At 63.4% G+C, this 15,768-nt stretch overlaps 2 protein-coding genes across 7 annotated transcripts; one reads left to right on the top strand and one right to left on the bottom strand.

Annotated features, from left to right (window-relative positions):
* Window positions 1-1,960: 1,960 nt before the first annotated feature.
* Window positions 1,961-5,928, bottom strand: NDUFAF8 (NADH:ubiquinone oxidoreductase complex assembly factor 8). 2 transcript variants are annotated; one of them, XR_012059900.1, is made up of 6 exons: window positions 5,840-5,928; window positions 5,189-5,306; window positions 4,395-4,652; window positions 4,137-4,247; window positions 2,789-2,922; window positions 1,961-2,197 (listed from the first exon to the last, which is right to left on the bottom strand). XR_012059900.1 is itself a non-coding variant. In XM_072939822.1 (4 exons), exons 2-4 carry the CDS (start codon window positions 4,476-4,478, stop codon window positions 2,168-2,170), a joined length of 225 nt encoding a protein of 74 aa, XP_072795923.1. In that variant the 5' UTR covers window positions 4,479-4,652; window positions 5,189-5,301; the 3' UTR covers window positions 1,961-2,167. The 2 variants fall into 2 exon arrangements, 1 of the variants encoding a protein (XP_072795923.1); XM_072939822.1 differs by lacking the exons at window positions 2,789-2,922; window positions 5,840-5,928 and having other exon boundaries at window positions 5,189-5,301.
* On the top strand, window positions 4,757-15,509 carry TEPSIN (TEPSIN adaptor related protein complex 4 accessory protein). Of its 5 annotated transcripts, none has more exons than XM_072939817.1 (13): window positions 4,757-4,892; window positions 6,724-6,796; window positions 7,047-7,138; window positions 7,283-7,376; window positions 9,452-9,519; window positions 9,693-9,771; window positions 9,898-9,969; window positions 10,776-10,886; window positions 11,879-12,056; window positions 12,154-12,267; window positions 12,379-12,457; window positions 12,565-12,699; window positions 13,709-15,509. In XM_072939817.1, exons 1-13 carry the CDS (start codon window positions 4,845-4,847, stop codon window positions 14,258-14,260), a joined length of 1,695 nt encoding a protein of 564 aa, XP_072795918.1. In that variant the 5' UTR covers window positions 4,757-4,844; the 3' UTR covers window positions 14,261-15,509. The 5 variants fall into 5 exon arrangements, with proteins under 5 accessions (XP_072795918.1, XP_072795917.1, XP_072795922.1 ...); XM_072939821.1 differs by having other exon boundaries at window positions 4,759-4,892; window positions 10,776-10,979; XM_072939820.1 differs by lacking the exon at window positions 4,757-4,892 and adding an exon at window positions 6,066-6,150 and having other exon boundaries at window positions 10,776-10,979; window positions 13,709-14,525.
* The last annotated feature ends 259 nt before the right edge of the window (window positions 15,510-15,768 follow it).

Below are 15,768 nucleotides of genomic sequence, written 5' to 3'. Positions count from 1 at the left end.
CTGTTGTGAGGTTTAAAAAACAAAACACACCGCTGACATCTAATCAGTGTGGTTAGTACCAAGGTGACTCACCCAGACGACAGCTTCAGTCCAGGATCCCAAACCACAGACGTTAAGTGCCCGGGTGACGTGTGCTGGGGGCCCCGCTGCAGGGCTGGGGGGGCGGTGACAGAGGCTGCCTCTCACTTCCCCCCACCCCTGCTCTGCCTCTGCTACAGGCCACCCCCACCAAACTGCTCAACTGTTGGAAGGGTTTTTGTGGTGTTTTATGTTGTATTTTGTTTTCAAGTGGCAGAAAAGCCGATGGTCACCCCCTGCCCCCGAGGTTGATCGGCAGACCCAAGAGGGGCCGGGGGACAGTGCTTTGCTTTCCTCCATCTGGGTTCCGTGGCCAGTGGTCCAGCCAGAGCAGGCCGTCAGGCCACCAGTGGGCAGCCCCTCGTGTTGGCAGCTTCACTTGGCAGACACGGGGCCAGGTTGGCCTGGGCGACAGGGACAGGACCCTGTCTGTACTCCTGTTCTAGAGTGAGGCCACCACGCCCAGCTCTGGGAGTAAGGAGCCAAGGCCTAAGCTGTGTAGGGCCAGGGTCCCCGCTGGTGGGGCTGAGCCCTCAACCCACAGCTAAGACAGGTGGACAGTACAGAGCTGCACATGGTGACTTCTATGCAGCGATGCAGCTGCAGCAGCAGTAGAAACGCTCTTTGCTGCATCCTGACACCACTTTGTTGAATTCCCTTCAATACATAGCGTCTGGAAGACGAGTGAGTTTGGGCAGGTCAGGAGGGCAGGGTCGCCCGGGAGGCCTGCAAGCTGAGTGTGGTGTGTGGGGAGCGGCCTGGCTGGTCGCCAAGCAAGTCTGCAGCCCTGGGCGTGAGACGCGAGCACTGTGGATTGGGGTTTGAAGGCTGGCAGCAAAGAGCACCTAGAAGGGACCGGAGCACATGTGCTCAGCGGAGATGCCGGGAGCTCTGGCCAGCGGGCTGTCAAAGGTCAGAGCGGAGAGAGCACAAAGGGTCGGGCAAAGCCCATCCTTAGGCCAGACACACGTGCTGGGGCCGCACATCAGGTCCAGGCAGACAGGAAAGTTGAGTGGAGGCGCTTAGCAAGTCCATTTTCCTGGCCTGCCCTCCTCCCTCTGGCCCACAGCCGACCCGTGGGTCTCCCTCACCCCAGGGATGGGGAGTTGTGTCATTAGTTCCTGATCCCGAATCCGAGTCTGCTGTGAAATGTGACCACCCACTGGGACAGACTGACAGCCATGACGCCCTCACACAGCCTGTGGCTTCCCCTGAGGCCGCCCTGGGAGCCACGTTTCACTGAGATGGGCATCCCGGAGCCGTGGGGTTTCACCACTAGGGGGAGGGTCGGACTAACGAGCGTTTACGAGGAAACAGCTCTGGGGCTCTGGGACACAGGGGCTGGGTGGAGCCAGAGGACAGTGTGACCCCCACCCCCTGGGGAGGGGTCTCTGGGAGCAGTCCTTGTGTACCCCACAGGCGGTGCTCAGGACCTTGGGATCTTGGGGCCGCAGCCCTGGGGGTCCTGCCGAGTCTCCCTGGACCCCCGCACACTGCTGCAGCCTAACCTTCTTCTCAGGACAAGGGGCAGGGGGCTAGAGCCGGCAGGAGCCTGGCCGGGATGTGTCTGGGCTCTAACTCCAGAGGCTGCAGGGAGGTGAGGCGCTCCCCATTGGGGAATGGACCCTGCTGCCTCAGTGGTCTCACCACTGTTGCGTTCTAACCCACCCCTTCCTCCAGGCCGGAATGAATCATCAGTGTCTCAGCCCTGCAGAGCCATCTTCCCCTCTTGGTGCCGTGGTTCTCTCTCTGTCTCATAAACTATTAGTGACTTCACTAGACTCAGATGACGTGCTTTTGGTGAAGATTCTTTAAAAAGTGAGACTGGTAAAGCAGCGTGTTCCAGGCCCACACGCTCACCCTGCAGACAACAAAACAGATCTGGTGCCACCTGACTGTGCTTTACTGTTGGTTCCCTGCATCTTGTTCTACCCCAAACCCTCACTTGCGCGAGGCTGGAAAACCCACTCCCCTCTGCTCGCGTCTTCTGGGCCTTTTAGTCCCAAGAGCTTTCGAGGTGTTAGATGTCTGCCCCTGGGGGCCGTCCGTGCCACGCACCCGGGACGTGAAGTGGAGCATTTGGTCCTTCCTAGTGGCCTCCCGTCAGGGTCTTCTTGGCCTGGAAAAGAAAGTGTTTTGTCTGAATGGGTGGTTTCCAGGTGAGACGTGGCATTGAAGTAAGAAAACTACCACACCAAATGCCACCTTCTGGCAAATACCTTACAAAGAGCACGGCTCTGGATGTGTGGCGGGGGCCCCTGGGACTGGGTCTCCAGTGCAGCCTTCACAGGCCACGGGGCTCTGCCCCGTGACATGAGCCATGCCTGTCTGTGTTAGGCCCCATGCAGGGCCACCACCATGTCAGGTTGAGTCCTCACCAGGTGGCAGGAACCCCTTCTACAGAGAAAACTCTGAGGTCAGAGGTGCTGAAACACTGGCCCAGGGACAGGGCGCCTGGGATACGGCTGGAAATGGAGCCCAGAGCCCTCTGCCCCACATGTGGGCCCATGGGGCCTCAGGTTCCAAGCAGGATGGGCAAAAATGGGTTCATCGGCACATGCCCTCAGGTGAGAAGCTCCCAGGTTCCCTGTCCTGACCTTCCAGATCCCGGGGCCTGTGGCTGGGTCCCCCTCAGTGGAAAATGGCACTAGAGGCAGCGAGGTGCTCCTGGGGGCTAGACATGACAAAGACAGAGCGCGTTGGGACTCACTGATGACCAGGTGCGTGTGGTGGGTCACTCCTGCCTAACCACGAAGCGCGGCAGGGAAGGAGAGTGATCTCATCTCACGTGCGAATCCCCCCAGCCGTGACCGCAGAGGAGGTTTGTCCCCTCCTGGGGAAGTGCTGTAAGTAAAGCAGGGTGTCTACCAAGAGGCAGGAAGGAAGTCCAAGGAACACGTGCAGGGCGGATGAACGGCCCACGTCGGATCAGAAGTTGGTGACAAGGGCCGAGGCCGCACGTCCCAGCCACAATGGCGAGGATGGAGCAAGGAGTTCTCTGAGCGCTCCGGGAAACGAGGGACAGCCCGCGTAGTCTCGGCCATCCCGCAACGTCAGTCAGTTGTCTCAGATTCCCTGAATTCTGCCGAGCTGACCCAAGTGCCCTCTCTCTGGTTCAGTTTTCTGGGTCAGCAGCTCTGATTAACTGGTATCATGGCCCATCCCAGACACCCCAGGCCATGGAGACTTAGAGCTGTGACACCTTGGGCACTAGCTCAAGACCCTATGTTAAAGGCTCATGACAGGCAGTCTCAGCCCCTTTCCCCTCTCCTTGGGACTCTGAACTTCCAGCTTGGTTCCCCAGACAGTTCCTCCCCCCTGGGCTCCCAAGAGTTGGTCTCCTCCAGTCCTGCTTCCTCCTCATCCTTTTTGAAAATGCACCAACGCCACACCGTGGTTCTCTCTTGTGCACAGGGTTTAGCGATTTTCACCCGCATAGCATTTGACCAGATGGGGATCTGAAGGTGAGGCACCTCAGAATGGAAGGCAGCCGACCTGAGTGGTCAGAGGAAGAACTGAGTCCTGAGCCAGGAGAACAGACTGTTCCCAGCTCAAGAAGGGGCCGGTGGCCTGGGTGGAGGACTCCACAGCCGCTGCAGCCTCGGTAATAATGGCAAACCCAAGATACACGCTCTACTGGTTCTCTTTCCCCTCCTAAATGGGGTAGTCGTGCGCCGGGAGTCGGGGTGCCCGGGCTCAGCACACGCTAGGTAGACCCTCGGTTGTCACTGCCCATGCGCAGCACACACGTGGGTCCTAAACACCAGCAGGTGCCAGGACGCCCGCTCTTGGAGCCCTGGGCTGAGGTTCGTTTTGGTATTAACCCCCGCGACAGTACCACATAAGGTTACAAGGCGCTGGGGGGGCACACGATGAGGGTGGTGTTCCCCCACCTCACGGACGCGCGAGTTCTATGGCGGCGGGGATCGCGCCGGCTAGAGGGCCGCGTCTGAGGCTAGCGCCCACCGCTGAACCCAGAAGGATGCCGGCGGTCCCGGGCAGACACGTGGGTCTCCGCCCCCAGTGTCCCTCCCCCGGGCGGGGCGGAGCCCACCTACCGCGGCGGCGAAGCAGCTCCGCAGGGCCTCGAACTCCTGCGCGCAGAGGTCCTTCCTCAGACGGCCGCCCGGGGCCGTGGACGCATGCACGCACCTGCCGTAGGCCGCGGCCTGGGGGCGGGAAGGAGACGGGCGAGGGTCGCGGCGACCCCTGCATCCGCCGGTCATCCGTGTAGACCCCGTCGCCGCCGCTCCCCGGTCACCACCACCCCACCGCCGCCCCACGCAGCCCCTCCTGCCCCCGGGAAGGCTCCGCACCTCGGCCCCACAGGCCGCCAGGCGCTCGGGGAAGGAGCGGAGACGGCTTCGCACGCGACCCCACACCGCCCCGTTCCCCGACATGAGCGGCTCTTCCTGGCACTCGTGGGCGCCGCCATCTTAGGTCCATCCTCTTCCGGCGCTCAACAGCTTGATAGGTCGGCGGTCCCGCCCATCACCTTTCCTCTGCCTTGTAGTTGGCTAGGCTTCTCCTCGCCTCGGTCTCTCCTCCGGAACCGCGCCTGGTTCCTCAGAGCCCTGCAATTGGCTTGTGGCCTTGTCTATCTTTGACCTTGGACTTTAGATTGGTTCAGGCTCAAATTGTTTACTGAAGTCGGCCTCAGGGCCCGCCCCACACGAGCGATTGGCCAGCGAGCCCAGGCCAGCGCAGTGACTGGAGGGGGCCCAGGCCTGGCGGAAGCGGGGCGGGGCCGGAAGGTGACCGGCATCATGGCTGCCACGCCGCAGCTGCGGGACCGTCTGAGCTTCTTGCACCGGGTGAGTGCGGGCGGCCCCGGCCTCTCCCCGGGCCCAAGCCGACCACTTCTGTGGCCCTGCTTGGCCCCAGCCTGGTCCCCGCGCTCCGGGCCCTCCGGCTCTTCCCGGGGTCGGTGTCCCCTCCGTCCTCCTCCGGCCCCTCCATCCCCTCTATCCCCTCTGACCCTTCCGACCCCTCCCACCTCTCACCTCGCCTCTTCTCCCTCCTTCCCGCCCCTCCGACGCCGCAGACCCCTCCTCTTCTCCCCTCCGACCCTTCCGCCCCTCCCGCGGCTGGGGGGCCGCACCGCACGTACTTGGAGGGGTCAGGTCAGACCACCGCAGTGTCAGGTCCACTGGGGACTGTGAGACCCCTTGAACAGTATCCAAGTCGGAGAAGAGAGCCGTGGGACCCAAAGTTTTGTTTTTTTCAACCTAATTTGAAGTAGCATTAGAGAAAAAGAAACCCAGTGAGCCGTGAACTCTGTCCACAGTAAACACAACCAGACACTGGCCTGGGAGCAGGGGAAAACCGTTTATTCCGCAGCCCTGATGGGAGGGAAGGCCCTGCGCGCCCCTCCAAGCTGTGGCAAGAGGGCCGGACGTTTTTAAGGCAGAACTAGGGAGGAGCGGTGCCCAGCTGCAGAGTTAGGCGGAGTGGGGCAGTGTCGGTGGGATAGGCTGCTCTGTCTGATAGCTGGCAGTTATCCTCCTTTGGGGACTGGGAGACAGGCCCTGTCCTTCCTGGTGGTTATGTTTCCAGGAATGGGCTCCAGGTCCTTCAGAAAGAGGCTCCTGAGTTGTAGGAGGTCCACATGCACAGTTGTAGGTTCTTTTTAGAAAATGCTCCAGGAGTGGGAGGCTGGGGCTTGTCACCAGGTGTAGGCCAGAACTAACAGGAAATTCTCCTGGCGCCTTGAACTTCCTCAGGTAGGTGTTTGGTTGGGGTGGGGGGTGGCTGGGCTTACCCTGGTGCTTTTAGAAGCCCCCTCAGTTCAGCTCCCCTTTTGGTCTTGGTGGACAAATCATGTAAGCAGTGTGAGCACACAGCCTCAGATGACATTCAGGCAGGTCTTGTGACACTAGGCATCCACCAATCAAATTGCGTCTGTGGCCAGCGCCTCACAGTGCACCTGAGGCCTTCTGTCCTGTCTACACCGAGCCTCGCGCCCCGCAGATGCACAGTGATGGGGGAGTGGATGTTTCCCGTTTTCACGTCTGTAAACAGTATGTCTCTGTGCGGAGTGAGCACGTATCGTAAAGGCGTTTGTGCTCACAGGTAACCGTGAGACGCTCAAGGAATTAAGTTGTTCTTGCTCTGGCTTATTTCTGTGAGGCCCATGCCCGGGAGTGGAGCTGTGGGGCGGTCAGGCCGAATGGCTGTGTCACGTTGCTGATCTGTGCTCCAGGAGAAATGGAACCTTCCCGGTGCCCTGCGCGGGAAGGGGGCTCGTCTTGAGTTGTTCTGGGTTTTTTTTGCCAGTCAGTAAGTGGGTACATGTAAAGTCGCCTTTACGTTGCTGTGTGGCTGCAAGCATAGGGCCCTGGGGGCCGTGACAAATCCGGACCCAAGCAGAGGGCCCGTCGCCGTGGAGACCACCACCTTCCGGGGCGTTTGTCCCACCCTCCGGCAGGGAGGCTCCTGCGGGCTCTCTGTGGCTGTGGGACCGCAGCAGTCCTGGCCGGGCCCCCTGACCAGATGGCGCGTCAGGAGTAGGATGTGTGGAGACTGGGACCGCTGCAGCCCTGCGGACAGGGCCCTGTGGCCCCCTCGGCAGCGGCTGGCCTCCCGGCTGCCGCGGGCCCCGTGTACGCGGCCGCTCACTGTGGGTGGGGCTCCGCTCCCTTTCAGCTCCCGATCCTCCTGAAGGGCACGGCGGACGACGATGTCCCGTGCCCCGGCTACCTGTTTGAGGAGATCGCCAGTATCCTTCCCGCGGACGCCTGGGGGCTGGGGCAGGGTTGCTGGGCTTCTCCTGCCCGAGGGGCCCCGGGCCCCGTCCCCGTAGTAACCAGTGTGGGCGGGGCCTAATGGCCGCATTCATCCCAAACCAGGGCCTGGGGTGGGTGCCTGCAGCGGGGCAGCGCGGCTTCTTCCCCGCCCCACCCCCCGGCCAGCCGGCCTCCTGCGGCCCAGGGTCAGCTCGCCCCTTCCCTAACCCGAGTGCCTCCCAGAGATCTCCCACGAGTCCCTGGGCAGCAGCCAGTGCCTCCTGGAGTACCTCCTGAGCCGCCTGCACAGCGGCTCCGGCCGCGTGAAGCTCAAGGTGAGTCTGAGCGTCTCGGCAGGCCCTCCCCGGGGTCAGGTCGAGGCCCAGGTCCTGCCCCAGGTGAGGCCGGCGGCAGGGGGCTCTGCTGGGTGGGGTCCCCTCCTTTGGGCCCAGCTCGGCCCCACCTATCTGTCGCCCCAGGTGCTGAAGATCATGCTGCACCTGTGTAGCCACGGCTCCCAGTCCTTCCTGCTCATCCTGCAGCGCAACCCCGCCTTCATCCAGGAAGCCGCAGGTACGGGGTCTGCCCAGCCGGCCCCACCGAGGCACAGGGAGCAGGGCGGCTGGGGCAGGTCGCAGCCGGATCGGTAGCCTGGGCCCCCGCCTCCCTGACCCTCCCCCGTGCTTCCCCAGGCCCCATCCACGCCGTCATCCACTGCCAACACCTCTCTCCGCTCCCACCACACAGGACCCTTTCCTCCTCCCTGCCCGGCAGACTCCGCTGGGGTCTCCTCCAAGCCCTGCCTCCTCTCAGCCTCCCCCCACCTGCCACCCCACTCCTCCACTGCACTTACCACGCAGGGCGGAATGGCCGTGTCTGTCTCTGAGCCCTGCCAGGTCTTTGTGGCCAGACTTTTCCTGTCTGCCCCTGTGACCTGTGTGCTGTAGGCTTTCGGCAAGCGTCTGTGCTGCCGTCCCTGCCACGGGCTCTCTCTTCTCCCCAGGGCTGCTCCCCGGGGCCCTAGTAAACCTTCCGCTCTCAGAAGGGCTGTGGGAGGACGGGACTGGTGAGGCCATCAGGAGAGGTGGGGCTCTGGCCTGTCGTGATCCAGGCGACAGGTGGGTCTGGGGTGGAGTCCCGTCCCTCACCCATCCCCCGGGCCAGGGTCGTCCCGCGCCTCTTGTTAACACAGACTTGCGAGCTGGGGGCCTGAGGTCTGCTCCTTGGGTGGGGCGAATGGAACAGGGAGGCCTTGGCCTTCAGGCAAGAACCCACCCAACCAAGCTGTCCCCAAGAGGGCAGCGCCACGATGGGGACCAAGTCCTCTGGCCACCACTTGCAGGAGATCCTCGGCAGTTACAGAGTATGTCCCACCCGCCGGGTGCTGGGACTCACCTGCCTGCATCCTTTACTGCAGATGGGGCTACGGCCAGGGTGGGGCGGGGCTGCCTGTGGTCCTGGGCAGCTGTGTCGGTGCTTTGGAGATGGAGCAGCCTGGGAAGGGGCCCAGAGGCACCAGGGCTGGGGTGCACCCATCACAGCCGAGCTCCCCAGAGCTCGTGCCCCGCAGCAGTCCTGCTGGGTCATCCTCACCAGCTGGCAGGTCACAGTGACCCACTGGGCAGCTTGCACAGCTGCGGCGGGTGCCGGGGGTCACCTCTGTCCTGGTCCCCTGGAAGAGAGCAGGTGAAACGGACTGAGGGCAGCAGACCGGGTTCTCTGTTGGCACCAAAATCTCTCCAGCTCTGAGCACTGGCCCCAGGGGACGGTGCGCAGATAGCCCTGCATGGGCTGTGAGAGGAGGTGGTGCTGGGGCGGGGGGGTGCACAGAGAGGACAGTCCTGTGTCTGGGGTCCAGCAGGGTCCTGCAGGGAGGGTGGGAGCTGCAGCAGGAACGGCAGGGAGGTGCTGCTGTCCCTTCACTCCTCCTGTGTCCGGCTGCCCGCCCACTGGTTGCGGGGCCATGGTCTGCACATCCTGGGGCTGGCACCAGCCAGGTGAGAAGAGAGATGCGTTTGGACAGAGGAAACAGGCAGGCCCTGCTCTCGCTCTGAGCCCTGAGAGGAGGGGGGAGTGAGGCACGCGCGGTGGTGGGGGTTGTCCCCCCGGGAGCGCAAGGGCCCTGAGGCAGGGAGAGCCTGGGCGGGGTGTAGTGCAGCGGAAGCTCACCTGATGAGGCCCGACTGAAGCTTTACGAGAGGAGACGATTGAGGCCGAGGAACCTGAGTTTTACTGTCAAGCCCCTGGGATACTCGAGGGTTTTGAGTTGCACGAGGCCCCGTTCGGGTTGCCGCCGGGTGGTGGAGGGGTCCGGGGAGGCGGTTGGGCTGCTGGTGCGAGAGCCCAGGCAAGAGGCGGCCGTGGGGTCAGGGAGCGACGCGCCCTGTGGTGCCCCGGAGGTCGGATCTCAGCCTCGTGGCTTGGGGTGTGGGCGAGGGGGAAGCCGAGGGGCTGCGAGGGCCGGGCTGTCGCGGGCCTGGGATGGCGGGGCATCTGTGCTTTATAAAGCCCACCCCGGCCCCACAGACACGGGCTGGCGGGGGGCACGGAGCTCAGGCTGCCCATGCAGGGAGGGGGCTTGCAGGCCACGCCCCTCGAGGTGGTCCACAGAGCCCAGCTTGGCTCTCCTCTCTCTGCCTCGTCTGCAGTTTTCACAGGCCCCCCGGACCCTCTCCACGGGAACAGCTTGTACCAGAGGGTGCGGGCGGCCGCCCAGGTGAGCCCGGGACCCCGGTCGCTCCCTGTCCCCCCACCCAGGGTCCTGGCTCTACCCCTGCTGCAGGGCTGGAGCCCTGTGCGTGGTCCTCTGGGGAGGGGTGTGTGCGGAGCAGGGGCAGGGTGACAGCGGTGGGCTCACGGCAGTGCTGAGTGTCTGCTGTCTTCACCCAGGACTTGGGGGCTGCCCTGTTCTCAGACGCCTTGTCACCTCTGCCTCCCTCCCAGCCTTCCAGGGCCCTGCCTCCAGCAGGTATGCAACCATGTCCATCACGGGGGGCCAGGTTCCCCTCTGGGCGGGCTCATGGTCCCTCCTCCCCTAGTGTCCCGGGTGTGCTCACTGCTCCTCGGAGGGCCACTGACACGGGCGTCCCCGCAGGCATGGGCTCCCAGTCCAGGCCCCAGAGTGCCCTGCAGGGCTTCGGCTACAGCAAGGAGCGGGGCCACACAGGTGAGTGCTGAAGGGGCGAGGGGCCGGCCGATGGGGCGAGGGGGCGAGGCGGCGAGTGGGCCCCTCAGGCCCCACACTGACATCCCTCCCACCCCTGGCAGCAGGGCAGGTGTGGTCGGCTCTGCTTAACTGACAGGTGAGAAGCCAGGTTGAAGGTCAGCCTGCACTTGGGCCCCCAGCTCTGCTCCTCTGAGGGCAGAGGGCGGGGGCCCCAGCTGTGACAGAGATGACCTAGGGCAGGAACGGTGCCAGCCATGCTTGCTGGGGGTGCCTGCGGCTTGCAGCGGGGCCGTGTGGCCCTCTTGTGGGCTCTGGGCTGTGTCCCGCTGTTGTGCTAATGGTCCTGGTCCTGGTCCCCGCTCTCAGTCCCCTGGTCCTTCTGAAGTTCTGATCCCTGAGGTGGGTCTGCCTTGGAGACCTCACCTGTTCTTAATTTGGGGGTGATGGTTGGATCCCTTCCTTGGGGTGCTCACACAGGAGAGCCCCCAGCACTGGACATGAGCCTCCCTAAGCGCCCACGGAGGTTTGGGGCTCTCAGGACAAGCAGGAGGCCCCTTGCTCTGAGGCGGGGACCCAGGGGACCGAGGGGCACAGCTGAGCTGTAAGCTGCCGAGTGTTCAGGCTGCACTGGGCCAGAGCATGCTGAAGTGAGTTCACCGGAGAAGCTTCCCGACGGGCCTGGTTCCTCTGCGCGCCCTCTGCTCTGTGCAGCTTGTGTCCTGACCTCCAAGCCATGGGTGGGGAGCAGCGTGGAGACAGGGCGTGGGGGTGGTGGCTGCACCATGTCCCCTCTCCCTCTGGTGCAGGCTCTGCAGGTGAAGCCTTCCTGTCCACCATCCAGAAGGCCGCAGAGGTGGTGGCCAGCGCTGTGCGCCCTGGGCCTGAGAGCCCCAGCACCCAGAGGCCCCTGCCGCGGGGTAACGCCTACCAGCCAGCCGTGACACCTCCAGCCAGCCTCAGCCCCCCCACTCCTGGGAACCCACTCCCCGCAGCCGGCCTGGGCGCCCGAGGTATCAAGTGACACCCCTCCCACAGTGGGGTCTGGCTTCCCCTCCCAGGGCCCCGGGCTTCTGTCACCTGCTGGCTGGGTGGGAGCAGATGGAGGAGGAAGAAAGCAGCTCACCTGTGGTGGGGTGGTGTACAGGCCCCGCCCTCCTGTCCCACACCACCTCTCAGAACTCAGAGCCAGCCGCCCAGGTGATGAGTTCCACGTGGCCTCTGTGGTGGCTGCATCCAGACCAACCATACCTTGTCCCTGCGCTGTCCAATGTCTCTGTCCATCTGCTCTGGGTGGGAGCTTCAGTGTAACGGCCCCACCAGGGGTGGGTCCTATCCAGGTCCCAGCTGTTCAGATGCAGGACTAGGGTTGAGCTGGGACAAGAACCCAGCCCCAGCCCTCGTCCATGCATTCGACACGTTTGGGTGGCTGTGCGGGACGGCAGGGACGCCCGAGGAGGACCAGGCTCTGGGGCATGTGTGTTCTGGTGCACTGGGGGAGAGGACGGCCAGATAGCTGTCCGTGACCTCCACCTCCACCTCACTCAGCAGCTGCCGTCATTTTCATGGCTCAAAGGAAGGGTGTCAGGACTCACCAGGATTTGAGAGCCACTGTGCTGGCAGTGTCCCTGCTGCTCTGCACATCCAGCCCCCGCCTGGCCCTGGTTCCTGACACGGCTTCCTGCGTCTTCCGGGCGGGGCAGGTCCCCTGGAAGGATGTGCTCCTCTCTGCCCCCATCTCCCCTCACCTGGTGTGTCCTAGAGCTGGAGCCCAGGTGGCCACCCCGTCCACATCTCAGGACCCAGACCCCAGGCCTTTCCTGCATCTCTCTGTTCTAGGATCCTGGGGAGGCGGACACGAGGCCAGCCTGAGGCCCCAGAGGGCCTTACCCTCGGTCACTGTCTCCCCCAGCAGTGAGACGCCAGCCTGGGCAGGCCGGGGGCGGCTGGGATGAGCTGGACAGCAGCCCCAGCTCTCAGAGCTCCTCCCAGGAGGACGGCGCCCTGGGCGGGGCCTCAGACTCCAGCAGTCGGTCGGGCAGCGACAGCCCCTCAGTTACCAGCCGGGCGCCCAGTGACCTGGCAGAAAGGTGAGCCTGGGCCCAGGGCAACCCCCCCATCCCAGCTCCAGGATCCCACCGGTCGGGGAGGCACCCTGCTCTGTCCTGACCTGCATGTCTCCTACAGGGTCGAGGCCATGACCCCGGGTGACTACCAGCAGGAGCTGAGCCTGGTCCGGGCTGTGACTCGCGGGCCGCACGCCTTCTTGAGCCGAGAGGAGGAGCAGCGCTTCGTCAAAGAGTGAGCCCCCCACCCCGCCACTCCAGGACCCCACCCCTGCACCCCCCACCCTTGCCCCAGCTCTGCGCCCCCACCTGGCCCCTGTCCCACTGCCCAGGTGCCCCCGTGCAGGTGTGGACTCCTCAACTGTGAGGCCGTGCTGGAGCTGCTGATCCGCCACCTGGGCGGGACTGGCGAGCACGAGCAGATGGTGAGGGCGGCCGCCGCGGGGCGGGGGGTGTCCTGCCCTGGAGACAGGTGGGGGGTGAGCACAGGACTCCCGTGAGGGCCCTTGCTGACCGCAGGCCTGCCCCGCAGAGAGCCCTGGGGGCCATCGCCTCCCTCGGCTGCACCGACCTGCTCTCCCAGGAGCGCGTCCTGCTGCTCGCCCGGCCGCGGCTGCAGGAGCTCAGTACGGGCCGCCCCGGACCCGTGACCAACAAGGCCACCAAGGTGAGTGGCGGAGCGCCGCCCCCGCCCCGATCCCCAGCCCCCAGCCCCCACTCCCCAGCCCCCAGGCCCCAGCGCCGCTCACAGACCCTCCCTTTCCTGCCTGCTGCCCCTGGAGCAGCAGTTGGGGGCCTGGTGTCTTCCCATTCCTGGGACCCCACGCTTGCCCTCCCCGCTGCCTAGCAGCTCTGTCCTTTGGGCAACGCCGTCCCCCTCATGACTCATCTTACACACGGCTTCCTGCAGGAAGCCCTCCTTGGCTGCTTGGATGGATCTATTCCTCTGTTCTCCGCTGTGTCACAGCTCACGGGTCTGAGCTCTGCTTCCAGGTCCCCAGCTCCTGGAAGACGGAAGTGGCTCTGTGTGTCTGAGTTCTCTTTCCGCTGACAAGTGTTGGGGAGCAGCCCAGGATCTTCCTCGGGGCCTCTAGGCAGCAGCCAGGCCCTGGCCCCTTCACCCGCTGTTGGCTTCCCGTTTCCTCTGTGGTGGCTGAAAATTCAGCTCCTTAGTCACCTGTCCCTAACTGTCCTCCCCAGCGCTGCTGCTCCCCAGGGTGGGACTACAGGAGAACGGGTGGGAGCAGCTGGCCGGCCCTCCCCTGCTCTGGGCGGCGGCACTGAGGCAGGCACTGGTGCGGGGAGGGCCAAGCCGTCCGTGATTCCTGCGGAGCACAGGAGCCTCACCGATGCCCCTTTTCTTCCCTCATCCAGATCCTGAAACACTTTTTTTTTAACATTTGTTATTGATTTATAATCATTTTACAGTGTTGTGTCAAATTGCAGTGCTCAGCACAATTTTTCAGTCATTCATGGACATACACACACTCATTGTCACATTTTTTTCTCTGTGATTTATCATAACATTCTGTGTATATTTCCCTGTGCTATACAGTGTAATCTTGTTTATCTATTCTACAATTTTGAAATCCCAGTCTATCCCTTCCCACCCTCTGCCCCCCTGGTAACCACAAGTCTGTATTCTCTGTCCATGAGTCTATTTCTGTCCTGTATAGATCCTGAGACACTTTGAAGCCTCCTGCCGACAGTGGCCTCCTGCCCGGAAGCCCCCAGCTGAGCCTGGCCCCACAGCTGCACATGTGGGCCCATCAGACCTGCTGACCGATGCCCTGCCTTTAGCCGGGGACCAGGCCTTCCTGCAGCCTCTGAGTTCAGCTCTGTTCACACCCAGGAGCACTGCTCCCCCATCAGGGCTGCATCCTGGCCCTGTGTCTCCCACCCCCCTGGACAGCTGCCTGCTTCCAGCCCCTGGGGATGCTGTGGAGGCTGAAACCAGACTGGCAGCTTCCACAGAGCAGGGGCCTGGATCTGAGCGGGGCCCAGTGGGCATGGACACCCGACAGTGGGGGCCAGAGCTGGGCCCGGGCCCCAGCGGCAGCTCCCACTCCTTATTTGCTGGCATGGAGCTGGTGGCCTGTCCCCGCCTGGTGGGGGCCGGGCCTGCTGTGGGGGAGCCCTGCCAGGCCCCCTGGATGTCGTCTCAGAGGATGGCAGCCAAAGAACCGTCTGGCTCGGAGCCGTCGGCTTTCGCCTTCTTAAACTCGTGACCTCGTCAGCCTGGGCCACCAGCAGAGTCCCTGGCCCATGCTCCCAGGACCCCCCAACTTTGTCCTGTCCCCAGTGCCTACAGCCCCCATGTCCCATCAAAGAGTGGTTCCCCTCAGGGGTCTGCGGTCAGCCTCGCCCTCCCCCTGGCCTCTTCCCCTTGCCCACTGAGGCCTTGGTGCAGGCAGGCAGCCAGCCAGGCAGGCTCAGTGGACGGCCCATCCCGTGATGAGACCAGCCACCAATAAAACCCAGGTGATAACTTCAGGAGTCCACGAACCCAGCAGATTCAGGCCAGCACTGCGGGAAGGGGTCGTCCTTGCCCATGGGGGCCTGCTCCCCAACCTTGCGTCAGAGGCAGGTTCCCTGTTTTTCTTCTGGTGGGGCAGGACCCCCTACAGCCTGCCCTGTGGATTTGGTGACCAGGGAGCAGCCCTGAGTGCCCGCAGGACGGGCACAGAACGAGGAGCTGAATGCTCGCTGAGACTGGCAGCCCTGCCTCCTGCCTCACGGCCGTCTGGTCTGGCAGGATGAGCATACTGTCCATCTTTCCATCTGCCAAAGGGATCAGAAGGGAGGGCAGAGGGGCAGATGGCTTGGCGTGGCCTGCCTGGAGGGCACGGGAGCAGAGGCCTGGTGACCTAGCTGAGACGTGACGCCCCTTGGACCTGCCCCAAGTCCCTGGGGTCCACACAGGCATGCAGAGCAGGGCACCAGATGAAGGCGGGGAGGGCCTGCCTGCAGACGGGGCCCAGCCTCCCCCCCCCCCGGCTGCTGTTCACAGGCAACGGTCCTGGGAGGACCCCAGAGCCACCTCGGCCACCCCCACCCCGACCTGTCTCCTTTGTCAGGGGCCGGCTGCCTGGGCTTGGATCCCCACAGCAGTGGCTGGCAGGACCTTGCTAGTGCTCCCCGCGGGCCCCCGGGGGAGGCCCCTGCCCGCCTTCCCTCAGGAACAAGGATTGTTGTGGGTTTGGAACCACTGCTCGGGTCTTGGTTTGTTTTTGAGCTCAGATTCCTCCCTCAGCAAGGAGTGGGGTGGGCTGGGTCCTAGGCAGCATGGCACCTTATCTTCATCAGTCTGGGGCCCTTTCCAGCATCAGGTCCCTATGTGGCCCGTGCCAGCTTCCTTTGCCATGACCGTGGCCTCCAGACCGCACGGCACCTTGGATGAGAGCTCTGGTTCCTCTTGGAAGAGCCGGGGATGATCTGGGGTCACACCTCCTAGATAAACACTGCTTTTAATACAAAGCTGTGCCGTTTGCTTTTTCCTTGAGAGAGAGTGAGAGAGTGTGTGTGTGTGTGTGTACGGGCACTCAGGAGGGGCACATGTAGGGGCTTCTAAAACAGGCAGGTGTCTTTTCCTCCTTAAATGTTTGAGGACTCCCCAGGGGGACTGTCTGATCCTTTTTTTTTTAATTGAAGTGTAGTTGATTTACAATGTGGTATTAATGTCCAATATTGGTCCTGTGATTTTCTTTTTTAAATTTTTTTTCCAGTTTTGAGGGGG

Source organism: Vicugna pacos, chromosome 16 (genome assembly GCF_048564905.1).
Source record: "Vicugna pacos chromosome 16, VicPac4, whole genome shotgun sequence".
Taxonomy (NCBI): domain Eukaryota; kingdom Metazoa; phylum Chordata; class Mammalia; order Artiodactyla; family Camelidae; genus Vicugna; species Vicugna pacos.
This window is presented reverse-complemented; position numbering and strand designations above follow the sequence as displayed.

Excerpts from the sequence above, each read along its gene's own strand:
- TEPSIN (XM_072939821.1), top strand. The coding sequence starts at position 4,845 with ATGGCTGCCACGCCGCAGCTGCGGGACCGTCTGAGCTTCTTGCACCGG. Across the intron at positions 6,797-7,046 it reads CCTGTTTGAGGAGATCGCCA|AGATCTCCCACGAGTCCCTG; the intron begins GTATCCTTCCCG and ends AGTGCCTCCCAG. Across the intron at positions 10,980-11,878 it reads AGCCGGCCTGGGCGCCCGAG|CAGTGAGACGCCAGCCTGGG; the intron begins GTATCAAGTGAC and ends TGTCTCCCCCAG.
- NDUFAF8 (XM_072939822.1), bottom strand. The coding sequence starts at position 4,478 with ATGTCGGGGAACGGGGCGGTGTGGGGTCGCGTGCGAAGCCGTCTCCGC. Across the intron at positions 4,248-4,394 it reads TGGCGGCCTGTGGGGCCGAG|GCCGCGGCCTACGGCAGGTG; the intron begins GTGCGGAGCCTT and ends TCCCGCCCCCAG. Across the intron at positions 2,198-4,136 it reads GGAGCTGCTTCGCCGCCGCG|GCCAAGAAGACCCTGACGGG; the intron begins GTAGGTGGGCTC and ends TTTCTTTTCCAG.